At 40.9% G+C, this 12,672-nt stretch overlaps 2 protein-coding genes across 2 annotated transcripts in view; one reads left to right on the top strand and one right to left on the bottom strand.

The window, feature by feature from the left end:
• Window positions 1-478: 478 nt before the first annotated feature.
• Window positions 479-7,965, top strand: MED4 (mediator complex subunit 4). The gene is given in 8 exon segments (XM_018071079.2): window positions 479-937; window positions 940-1,001; window positions 3,138-3,204; window positions 3,567-3,737; window positions 4,110-4,167; window positions 5,123-5,209; window positions 5,965-6,096; window positions 7,213-7,965. Coding segments are annotated over 8 exon segments (1,209 nt in total). The 3' UTR covers window positions 7,386-7,965.
• Window positions 7,966-10,533: 2,568 nt separating this feature from the next.
• The window catches only part of NUDT15 (nudix hydrolase 15), a 5,928-nt gene continuing 3,789 nt past the window's right edge, over window positions 10,534-12,672 (bottom strand). The window contains exons 2-3 of the mRNA XM_029960925.1: window positions 12,492-12,666; window positions 10,534-11,898 (exon numbers count right to left, since the gene is read on the bottom strand). Of these exons, the coding sequence (XP_029816785.1) occupies window positions 11,753-11,898; window positions 12,492-12,666 (321 nt within the window). The 3' untranslated portion in view covers window positions 10,534-11,752. The remainder of the gene's footprint in view (window positions 11,899-12,491; window positions 12,667-12,672) is intronic.

Genomic DNA, 12,672 nt, shown 5'->3' with positions numbered 1-12,672 from the left:
TTGGACCAGATGACCTGTGATCCCTTCTAACCTGGTCCATTCTGTGATTTCATCCTCCATCTGATCGAAGGCTCCTAAGGGATGTTTTGACACCAAGACACTCAGAAGCTGAGTTGAAAAATCCAAGATGTAATTCAGTTGCATGTCCTTTCCTTGCAGCCTATTTTCTGTGTATTTAGCATATGTCTGAGTCTCGTTTGGAGGCTCGTAGTGGAAACCCGGAGACTGGAAATGCACTCCAGTTGGCATGGTTGTAGCCACGTAGGGGTTGGCCTCTTCTCCCAGGCAATGACAGAATGACAGAACAATGTCCTACACTGTGCCAGGGGAAGTTTAGATTGGACATTAGGAAAAATTTCTTCACAGAAAAGGCGATTAGACACTGGAATGGGCTGCCCAAGGAGGTGGTGGAGTCACCATCCCTGTAGGTGTTTAAGGGAAGACTAAACATGGCACTCAGTGCCACGGTCTAGTTGACATGACAGCGTTCGGTCATAGGTTGGACTCGACCTCAGATGTGTTTTCCAACCTAATTGATCCTGTGATTCCAAGAGCAACAAGCGCAGATCCTCGTGCAACGACCCGGCTGCAGGAGAGGGCGCTCACAGACGCTCATCTGGCCTCACCAAAGCTGATGCTACCTCCTCGCTCCTCACGCCCACGGCTCTCTACAAGACCAGCTCACCCTCGCAGGCCGTCCCGTCCCGTCCCGATCCCGTCCCGTCCCGTCCCGTCCCGTCCGTCCCGCCGCGCCTCACGGGCGCCACCGGCAAAGGGAGGAACCCTCTCCCCCCACGCCTCCCCGCGATGCGCCGCGCCGTGCGGCTGCAGTTGGTCCCCGCGACGGCGGGGGCGCTGCGCGAGCCCGCGGGGGGCGGGTGCCGCTCGGGTCCGCGCCCAGAGCGCGATGGCGGCGGCGGCGGCCGGCGGGGGCGGCGGGAGCGGAGCAGCACCCGGGACCGGCTCCTGGCGGCACTGGAGGACCTGGAGCTCTTGGCCAGGTACCACGCTCGCCCCCCGTCGGCCCCAGGTGGCGGCGGGGCACCGGGGTGGGGCGAGGGCGGCCGGAGCCATGCGTGCGCGGAGCCTCCGGCGGGGGCGGCAGAGGAGCGGGAAGCCCCTGGGCTTGGGTTGGGAGGGATCGGCGCGACCCGGGCGCTGGCCCGGCTCGAGTACACGTTCTCCTGTTCTCCCGCCGTTCCCAGGCCGGTTCCCCGGGAGAGGGGCTGGTCCTGCGCGGGGACACGGCCCGGCCCGGCTCTGCGCTGCTCCCCGGCGCTCACCCCAGTGGGAAAGCGCCGGCGATGCTTCGTTTCATATTTTCAGAGAGAAGGGCAGGTTCCTTATTCTCCCACTTGTCGTTCTCTTTTGGTTGACACCTGCATTTCCTGTGAAATGCACCGTCATACACCGATTTTAGGCATTAGTCACTAAAAATTATGCTGAAGTCAGAAATGTGTAGATGGTGTTGCATGAAATGAGCTGTTCTGCTCATTGCCTGTATTAGTGTTAAATGACTCCAGGTAGGCTGCAGGGCTCGTCTTTGGAGTGTTATAAGTGCTCAGATTAGATACTTAGTCCATGCTCTTAAGGCCAGACTGGTAGCCCTTATCCAAGCTGTCCACCGTTGTTGCTGGCAGTGAAGTTCAACTAATTATTTTCCACCTCTCAGGGAGAGCAGGAGCTTAGGAAAACATTTTCAGAGGGAATAATACCATCCTTGCTCTATGATTGCTACTAGTAGGACAAGGTATTGGTCAGTTGCCCTTGTTGTGTCTTGTTAGGTTTTATCCTCAGTCTTAGATTTTATTGTGACACAAGGGTTGCTGAAGAACATGTAGTTTTGGAAAAAAACAAACACTTGTTCTTTATGTAAACTTTTTTTTAAATGTTGGAACTAGTATTCTACCATAATGAATCCAGAGCAACCCTCAGCAGCATTTACTGAATCTTCCTGTTCATCAGCAAAGTGTTGCAGCACTCTGGAGCTAGGCCTTTCACAGTCACAATATTGGTTTGGTGGTGGGGGCAAAAATAAAGCAACATGTCTAATCTGTGGCCTTCATATACTTTTGAATCTGTGTCTGTCCATGTCTGGCTAACACAGGGCAGAATTATAGTGCTCCATGACATCGGCCTTGATGGCAGTAGTTGACCTACCTGCAACAGATTTAATTTGGTACTGCCCAGTATTGGCCAGGTAGAATAAAGCTTTAGTGACAATGGCAAGTTTCTTTAACCATTTAAAATCATTGTAGTGTTCAGGAATGAGCAAGAGACATAGACTAAGGTGCTATTTAGAGCTTTACTGGTGAGGGTTGTTTCAGACATTTTGAAAAGTACCTGTTTTCATTTTAAGGTTCTGGTCCCACTGCTGTATCAGTCATACATCCTACTGAGCTGCTGACAGTGGAGCAAGCAAAGAATCAGTCCTTCCAAGGACAGTGTCTTCAGATACAGAGTTACTCACGCATAGGGTTGAATTGCCATCCATAGCCTTAAAAGCCAATTAACTTTGCTGAATTTACAGAAAATGCCTTTTTGTATTGTGGTCCCTCAGAGGTTCTTACTGGCTTTTCAGAACAGTGGCAAAGTAGCTGGCTACATGGAAGTGTGATCAAGAGGTTTGTTGGAGAAGCACTTCTAACCTAGCACCAGAATATTACTAGTTTTTTGGTATTTTTGTGTGTTTGATGCACAACTAATATGCCACTGTGGAAATACTTGTTGTAAAAGTAGTTTCACAACAGACTCTGCAGTGTGGACTTAATTGCTCTAAACACACGTGTGAAACTTGCTCAGTTGGCAAAAAAATGGAGAAAAAGTAGAGAAGTAAAATGGTGAAGACAACTTTCATTATACTGTTTCTTTTCTCAGCTTCTGCTTATGTCTTTTATAGTTTGACAGGAACTTAGCACGTTTCTTGAGTACAAATATCCAAGTACTTCGTGAACTCCAAGGAAAAAGAAGAAAATGTGCTCTCTTGGTTGAGACATGCCTGCCTACACTGTACTATAAAACTCTGAAATACTCAAGTCCATGAATACTTTTGTAATTATATCAGTACTCTGATAATTTTATGAGGACTTGATGTGATAATGCCCTAGAAAATTGCACTAACAGAGTTCTCCTTTCAGGGAACTAATAGAAATTTTGGCAATTTCGAGAAACCAAAAGCTTCCACAACCCGGAGAGGAGAGCCAGGTAAGCTGATTTTCTAAACTGTGTTTCTTTGGGTAAGCCTAATGCCTTACTTCTAATTTTTTTCCGTTCTTTCGTTCGTTCTTTTGTTCGTTCTTTCTTTCTCCCTTTGTCCTTGTCTATACTCAAGCTAATGTTGATGATGAGGTTTTGGCCCTGCTACAAAGGCATTCTTGGTTCTCCTGTTGTTGTTCCTTTGTTGTATGCTTCATAGGCTGTTTCTGCAAACAGAAAGAAATTTTGTTTCAGTTTTCATTCAAACAAAAATACTCCTATGGATGTCATTTGCTCCTCTTTGTAGCACGGCTGAGGGTGTGTTGTTACTCTAGCCAAATTAAAAGTTCTACAAAACTCTTGTTCAATAGATCCTGGAACTGCTGATTCAGAGAGATGGAGAGTTTCAAGAGCTAATGAAGTTGGCAGTTGATCAGGGAAAAATCCATCATGAAATGCAGCTTTTAGAAAAGGTAGTAGAAAAGCGGGATAATGATATTCAGCAGCTGCAGAAACAACTAAAAGAAGCAGAGCACATACTGGTAAGTTCATAATGATGTGTTTTCTTTTGAGCATCTACTTGTGGAAAAGATGGTTCTGGGGAAAGTGGTGTTATGTTAGTTTGAGAAGATTTAAATATTTAAAACTTCATAAGAGCTTAGTGGTTTGGGTTTTTTCACAGTAGTCAAATGCTGTTTAGTTATCATGGTATTGAGTTTTGTTTTATAATGCTAATTTTCTTCTAAACCTACTTTATTCTGTATATTTTGAAAATGTTCACTGAATAATTTCTCTCTTCAAATGCAATTAAACTAAGGGGTTTATTCACAGAGCTGACTTTATGTAGATGTGCACAAATTAAAGATGCATTGAAGGTTTGGTTTACTTTGTGGTTGTTTTTTTTTTGCAACTAGGCAACAGCTGTTTATCAAGCAAAGGAAAAACTGAAATCAATTGAAAAGGCACGGAAAGGTGAGTATCAGTGATTGTACATACTACATAAATGCAGTTGTAAAGAAAGTTGCTAGTGAGCTCAAACTGGGGCTTTTTTATTTTTTATTTTTTTAATTCTGCTACCACAGATTTTGGATGCTTTATGTGTAGACAAATTTCCATTTCATTATGAAACTATAACCATTTCCTCAGAATAAAAAAGCAGGAAATAAATAATTTTTTTTGAAACATCTTAATTATAAAGTGTCTCAACAGTCTTCTTGGACTAATAATAGTATATGTGATTATCTAGGTGTCTCACCAAATTGCCTCAATTGGTCTGTTGAGGAGAGGGAGAGAATGTTTGTTTGTATGTGCATTGTATTTGAAAGACTGCCTAGCTGCTGATACTAGTTTGTAGCAATTCCTGACATACTGTGGTACTTGCCAAGCTAAACTGACCTTTTTTTGGGAGAGGGAGGCATTTTCTCTGGTTTTTGGTTTGGTTTTTTTTACAGTGTCTTTTATCCTTTTGTTATACCTCTTTCATCTAAAAAGTCAAGGAATTTCGTAAAGTTTCTATTACTCTAATTGAGGCACATATTTAGAAGGACTCCTACAGGTATGCTCTTCAATTACTAAACAAACAAACAAAAAAATTTTTTACTACAGAAAACTCCATAAAAAATCAGGTGCTGAAGTTTTACAAATTGTGTTTGTCAAGTACACTGTTTAAGAGATTGGTTTGTGTTTTTCACAAGGTTGGAGAACTGTTGACATTGAAGGTGTACCAAACTTGTGGCTGTAAAATCACTGCAAAGCTCATCTTTGCATAGTCTGAGAATCTTCTGAACAGTCATTGCATTTGAACCAGGCTCTTAATGTTTGGCAAAATCACATTCCCAGTCTTTTAGATATTAGTGTCCAATATTCTGAAATAGTTAAATGATGCAATCTCTTGAGAATACAGCAACTTTTTTTTCCATTCTTCCAGGTGCCATTTCCTCTGAAGAAATAATTAAATATGCCCATAGGATCAGTGCTAGCAATGCTGTTTGTGCCCCTCTGACATGGGTACCAGGTAACTATCGTGTTTAGGACAATAGATTTCTTTTTTGTAATAAATCATGGTTAATATCTATTCTTATAATGTTTTTATATGGTGAAAACCACTGGGGTTTATTAGAGTAATATTGTTTTCAGCAGTTATATCTAATATTTTCAACAAAAATGGATATCCACTTCACATGTATTCAAAAGGCTATGGAACTATGTATTTCCATTAACTGACTGGCATCCTCCGCTCTCCTTTGCCTTTTTCCCCTGAATGTTGGCCTGGATTGTAAGTTAAAACCAAGTATTCTGAAGGCTTCTATGCATGCCTGGTTGTGTTCCTTTTTGCCCCTTACAGTATTCTTTTCAGAGGATGTTGGTAATCCATGGAGTCAGAAGCAGGACTTTCAGTCAGGACTATTTCAATTTTGGGTACTACTCCCTTGTTGTCCAAAATGAAAATGTGTTTGATCCAGTTCCTGTCCTTGCCATTTAGGTATAAAGTACCAGGGAGAGCAAAGATATCTTCTAAACGTGGTAGGGTTTTTTGGTTATAGTTGTTTTGGGTTGTTTGTTTTCTTTTTAAATGTGCATTTTCTGCCAAGTTTGAATGAACAAAGAAAGTCTTAAGTGAAAGCCAGGCTTGGATTTTAATAAAACTGGTGTGATGCTTGTTGCTTACTAAGCAGAGTATGGGGTTTTTTGGTCATTAAACTTGGCACTGAAGAGAAAACTAATGTCTGCAAGACAATTGTTAAATATTTCAAAACATTTTTTTTTAAGGGGACCCACGTAGGCCATATCCTACAGATCTGGAAATGAGGAGTGGTCTCTTGGGTCAGATGAACAACCCATCCACCAATGGAGTTAATGGACACTTACCAGGGGATGCACTTGCAGCGGGCAGACTGCCAGGTAAGAGAAACTCAGTTTTGTTTTGCTTTTCTTTATTCCTTGTACAGCAATTACACATTTCCCTTAGTAAAGGCAAATCAGAGTTCATTTATTTTAAATGGCTTTAAACTAAGTGATATTAAATCATATTAGAAAGAAGCATTTTCAGAGCAACATTTTCTTAGTAGTGATGACAAAGTATGGAATTGTGAAAGCTGTATTTGGAAGAAAAGAGGTTTATTTTTATCCCCTGCCTTTCTTTAAGTTTATGCTTAACAGTTCTGGATTGAAAAGACATGGCAAGGGACAACTGACTGTAGGAATTGAGCTTGAATCCCTTAATTACTTAGTGAAATAGGCACTTCCATTGACTTCAGTGGGATTCATTCATTCATGCTAAAATAGAATTTAGCAGTAAATTACAGTAATTGAATCAAGAGTTCAGTTGGTCTGCACATGTTCAGTATTAATCTACAATGATTGGACTAAATTGTGGAAAATTTCTTAGTTTGGATTCATAGGAGATCAGAAACAGTTCCTACCTGTCTTTTAAGCCACTTTTTCAGGCATTATGGAAAGCTTGCTTTCAAAAATTATGCTGAATTGTTAAAAAAACCCAAACTATTTCTCCATTGGAGAAATAGTAAACTTGGCTTTTGCGTTTCTGATCATCTGTCTAGTCCTATTGTCACCTCTGAGGAAGTGACTTGAAATTCTGCATCCACTTGATCTGTAAACCTCTGACCTTGGATAAAATGGGTTGGTGAGCTGAATAGGAGTAGTACCCTGACATCTGTCCATAGCAACCCACTAGGGAAATGCTGAGGATGGGTCCATGTGTCTTTTCTGTTCTTTTGAGCTCTGTATGAATATATACTGTTTTGAAGTGGGGTGATGAGAGATCAAGAGCCATCTACATAAATGGGCCTCTCTGGCAGAGTAGATTTTTACAGTCAGAGAGTGATTCCATCATGAAATGTTTTCCAGCTGTTACTGGAGGATTTCATCTGTCCAAAATTCAGAAAGGATTTTAAGATTTGTTTTGATTTCAAATTGAAGTTCTGATTGAGCTGTCATGTTGAATTTTTTTGATATACAAAACTGATAGTTTGGTTGGTTATGCCCGTTTTTTTCCAGATGTGCTTGCTCCTCAGTATCCTTGGCAGTCAAGTGATATGTCAATGAACATGCTACCTCCTAATCATAGTAATGACTTCATGTTGGAGCCTCCAGGACACAATAAAGAGAATGAAGATGATGTAGAAGTTATGTCAACAGACTCCTCAAGCAGCAGCAGTGACTCAGACTAGGTACAAGAGGGACAGTATCCCTAGTAGACCTTTCCTGTGGTGAAGGTAGGTTGGATGCTGTTTGTCACAAACTGCAATATCCTTTTGTTACGCCGGCAGCCTTTTGTAGGGACAAGATAGCAGCTGGCTCAGAAATAGGGTGACTAATTTAAAACCACGGACTGTAGATTTTGTTTTTCCGTTACATATTCAAGTAAAATGACTGGGAGCTTTCTGCTGGGGAGAGATGTAAAATTTTCAGTGATTGTATGAATGTGTATGTTTGCAAGAGACGTGTATATATATATGTATTCACTATACATTAGATGACAAAAGTTCCTGGGAAAAAAGGTGTAAGGGGAATCCCCTTGTATGTTTGTTAGTAACTTTGATCTTTTGATGATAACCTTTTCTATGCCGCAGAAATGAGAAGTGAAGTTTGTAATTTTAGTATCTGTTTTTTTGTTACTGCCTAAATCCATGTTCTTGATCATCTGTTTACCAAGAACAAAAATACGGCAATAAGGTGTAAAAAAAGTTTGTAATTATTGTATTATATAATGATTTGTTATAAATAAACTCAGCTTTGATCTAACTTTAATTTTCCAAACTTGAATCTGAGTTACCTTGTAACATCAACATTTTATCCCAGCACGTGGTTGAATTCTGATTGAGTTTCAGAAGTTTGTACTCCATTTTTGCCTTTGCAAAATGCCCACTCAGTGTTAGAAGCAGCTGAGGAGGAGTCAGAAACAGAAAGCCTGTCCTTTTCAGGTGAGCCCTATCAGGTACACATGCAGCTGGGCAGACCCTGAGGCAGCAGAGGGCCCATTCACAAGGCTGCACCAACACTTGGTTAAGCGTCCTGGGACCTGGAGGCACACCGCAGGTTCAGCTCCTTTCCGTTCAAAGTGCTCACAGATTTTTTTATTCTTGTCATCTGTAATTTTTTTTAGTGCTTTGAACCTGCTGATTTGTTTACTTGGTCAGTTGCATGTCCTGCCTCAACTACAGTGTTATTTTGTCTTTCCAAAGGCACTTCCTTTGGCTTTCCTTTCCTTGTTCTATTTTGCGTTAGGAGTCATTTTGTGACAACTGCTTTTCTCTTGGTAACCTTCTGATCAAATCAGAAAACTAATGGGAACTGTTACCCCTGGCAGTTACAGGTTTTTGTCCTGCAGCACAGATCACAGTTCTCTTCGCTTTTCCATTTTGTAGATTCCTTACAGGAAGTATCTGATGAATCAGGTACTTCCTCCTTTGCTCAGACAGTCTTTGTAATGCTGCCACATATGACCAAAATATGTACAAATCCCATAGGAATGCAGAAAGGAAAATGACTTCAGTCAGGTTCAATCACATAATATGGGGCAGTGTATTTTGTTTCAAGAGAAATGGGCAATTTGTTTTTGTCTCAGCTGTTCCTTTTGGAAGTATCTTCAGAGTTATTAAACTGTCACCTCTTTCACAATCTAAGACTATTCATATGCATCTATATTTTAACCTTTATTCAGTATCATATTTTCCTCTTAGATGTTTACCTTCAATGTCTTTCCTCTTTAGTTCACATTAATCCCAATACACGTGCCCTGTCTCAGTCATCCTAGTTAACCTTGCCTACACTGTTCGTGGTTTTTTTCTTAAAACGTGATCAGAATCATACACAATATTGCAAAATGGAGTTTCTTAATGCTTTGTATCATTGAATTAGCATTTTCTTTCTAAATGCCTCTCTCAGCACATGACACACGCAGTTCACTAGTCTCTTTTATCTTTTAACTTACAAGGACATTCTTTTCTTGGAGTGAAATACAAAAATAGATACTTAAGTCATGCAAAGTGTAATGTTGCAACCTACCCAATACTCTTATATGGCTGTATCATGTAGTTCACTAACTGAAATACCGTGGAGAGGGGGATTGTTTCCAGGCAGGAAAGGAAGGAACTGAAGCAAAGACCACTTCTGTTTCTGGGTTGTGTGTTACTCTATTAAAGGATTAAAGGGGACCAATGTGTTACATCTAAGAAATAGGTAAGACAACAGCTCTGCCCACTGTTCACTTTGCATAAAAACAGACTCTGGACATAAGATGCATTCTAATCACTTTTTTTGCATCAGTGCTCCAAACTGTGTACAGTTCATGAGTATGTTTCTCAACTCTGGCTAAGTATAATGCTATTTTAGGTGAATTCTGTCTGTTACAAGCAGTTTAGTGAACCACAAAGTTATAACTGAGTGTTGTTATTCAGTGGTTTAGATATGTACATAATATATTTTTCTGTTTAGCAAAAGTACCAAAAAGGAAAGTGAAGACTTAGTTGAAAGAACTGGGTCTTAGCAGCGAAAATCTACTAAACCAGATTTTGGGGGGTGGGGTGGAGATGGGAAATACAAATGCATGATACATACAGACCGTTATTTAAGTTGGGGATTGCTGACAGCTGGTTGCAATAATGCATTGTAGTCACTTAATCAGTCCACTTAAAAAGGATACAGAAAGGCTGACATATGGAGATACTGTTTGTGTCCTCATTTCAGTAACTATTTGTGTATTTAAAAGAGATAGAATAAATATAACCATTAACAAAATAGGGTAAGAAAGTATTTATTGCATGACAAGGCATTTTACAGTGGCCACTGTTTTCTCATTAGGAGCTAGAGGCCTTCTAAAATTTAAAATTGTACTAAATAATTTAAATTTCTTTTTCCTCATTATTTTTTGTGACAGATGGGTAGGACATCTGTCAACTATTTGTACAGCTTCTTTGTTGACTGCTGGGTAGAATAATTTTCAGTGTACATAAGGTTGCTTTCAGGAAGCAAATCTCTACTTTTGAATAGAAAAAATAAGCTTTTTACAAAGGTACAGTAGCAAAGGAATTTTCAGTGATATGTCCAGTTCCAAAACTGCTGTATAACATTATCTTCTTTCTTCACTTCAGAGAAAGGGTTTCTGTCGTAAGGAAAATTGCACATAGGTAATACTTCAAACCCTAAGGAGGAGGCTTTCCATTGGCAGTAGTGTCCTTATACCTCATACCACTGTGCCTGCTTCTCAGCAAAAAAGAGTCACCTCCATTTAAGAAAATGTACGTGCAAAGTAAGGAAGAGCTTTAAACCCTTCAAGCTTATTTAAGAACTGAAGATTCAACTCATAATTTCAGACAATTTTAATTTTCAATATTGTGCTTGTGTTTTATTAAAAAGAAATTAAAGATATCTCACAACATTTTTGTACAATGAGTATATCTAAGAGAAACAGACAAGAACTGTGTTAAAGAACCCTGACGAGAAAAAAATGAGCCAATCAGTGATTTCTTTAAAAGTCATATCCTAAAATTAATTGCTGATGTCCTAGTGACTACAGCTGGAAAATAACCAAATTTGGTTACAGATTCTAGAAAAATTAAAAATATAAATGCATTGGTTTTGTATGTATCTTTTGTATGTATCTTCACTACCGATTCAGTCATTTAATCACGTCAAACTGAAAAGTCACAATTTTATCGAGTCCCAGTAGCCATACAGAATTATACCATCTGAGCTGTTTAATACTGACAACTCCCTTTAGCAAAAAAGTATCACTTTTGCCATTGAGCTACACCTATAAATGAGAGAATTTTGTTATTTATGTCAGCCTAGTAGAACACTGTAGGCACCATTATAAGAGTTTAGTATCATTAAGTCAGATCAACTGCAGAGATCTGTGACATTTTTACAGATAAATTCAATGTATCTGAGGCCACAAACAGAACTCTGTTACAAAAGCAAATGACAAGAAGGATCAGGGAATGTCATTCCCTGCAATAAGCCATCATAACCTTCATATTTATAATACCCTTGATTTTCAAGTATACACTGCTGTCTGCAGGAGAATGAGGCATTGTCTGTGAAATGTAATTTTTTTTCATGACAGTAACTTCATAACTAAAGCTAAGAGACAAGGCTAAGTTTTAAAAGTGGTCCAATAATTATAGGAAAGCAGCATGACATACAAAGTAAGTTTACATATAAAGCAGGGCAGTGGTTTAAACAAGTAAGTTTTCTTGGGCCTGATGCTGCAACTGTTTCTAAGTGAGTAAGCTTCTCTGGCTAGTTCTAACTTCCAAAGGGCTGTTCATCTGTATAAAGATTAACCAGACAAAACACTCTGAGTTTGCTATAAAAGCAAATATTAATTGTTAACCACTACAGCTAGAAACAACTCTGGAATGAGAGACCACTGTTGTGTGAAATACGGTAAAAGCACTGAAACATTTGGCATCTTTCTGGCTTTGGGAAGGGTAATATTTTCACATGGGCAGCGTGAGCACAATAACCCCTTTTTTCTTTCACATCGAAAAAAGCAGCTCTGTCCTTTAGTGTGTTACATATGTACAATTTGGTTTTACCCTAGTTGGTGACTTCCTGTGTACCCCTTTAGATGATCAAGCTCTTCCGTAAAGGGATTGTAACCTTGCTCTCTTAAGCAGCGTAAGGCCCAGAATAGTTGATCTGCTGGAGGAAATTCATCCCATTTAACCCATTCCCAGCCTGCAGGGGGAAAAAAAAGAAGGGGAAAAAAAATCAGAGTATAGAATTAAGACACAGGAGGTTTAGGCTGAATTTTGGGAAAAGGTTCTTCACCCAGAGAGTGGTCAGGCACTGGAACAGGCTCCCCAAGGAAGTGGTCACGGCACCAAGCCTGACAGAGTTCAAGGAGCGTTTGGACAAGGCTCTCAGGTACATGGTGAGACTGTTGGGGTTGTCCTGTGTGGGGCCAGGAGTTGGATTTTGATGATCGTTGTGGGTCGCTTCCAACTCAGGGTATTCTGTGATTCTGTGTTATAAAAATTCTTCCTCTGCAAGTCAGGATGGATCGTGCAGAAACTACCAACATAAAGCCAAGTTCTCAGTCGCATGCAGAGTCATTCTGTCCGAGCAACTTCTCTGTTGCCCGGACAAGCTGTGGATGCCACATCCCTGGAAGAATTCAAGGCCAGGCTGGATGGAGCTGACCTAGATCTTCCACTAGCCACCTGATCTAATGGAAGGTGCCCCTGCCCGTGGCAGGGGGGTTGGAACTAGATGATCTTTAGGGTCCCTTCCCACCCGGTCCCTTCTGTTACGTCCCATTCATTACTCACCCTCGTTCTTGTCGGGCTCCTGGTTGCGCGGCTCCGCGCCGGGCTCGGCCTCGCCCTTCATGAGCACGGTGACGTAGTGGTACCGCGCGGACGCGCACACCGCGTTCACGGCCGACGCGAACCGCACGTGGCGCAGTCGCAGCGCCGCCTCCTCCAGCGTCTCCCGCGCCGCGCACTCCGC

This window comes from Manacus vitellinus, unplaced genomic scaffold (genome assembly GCF_001715985.3).
Source record: "Manacus vitellinus isolate BGI_N305 unplaced genomic scaffold, ASM171598v3 scaffold_2_pilon, whole genome shotgun sequence".
In the NCBI taxonomy this organism is placed as follows: Eukaryota; Metazoa; Chordata; class Aves; order Passeriformes; family Pipridae; genus Manacus; species Manacus vitellinus.
Note: the sequence above shows the minus strand (reverse complement) of the source record. Positions and strands in the feature narration are given on the sequence as shown.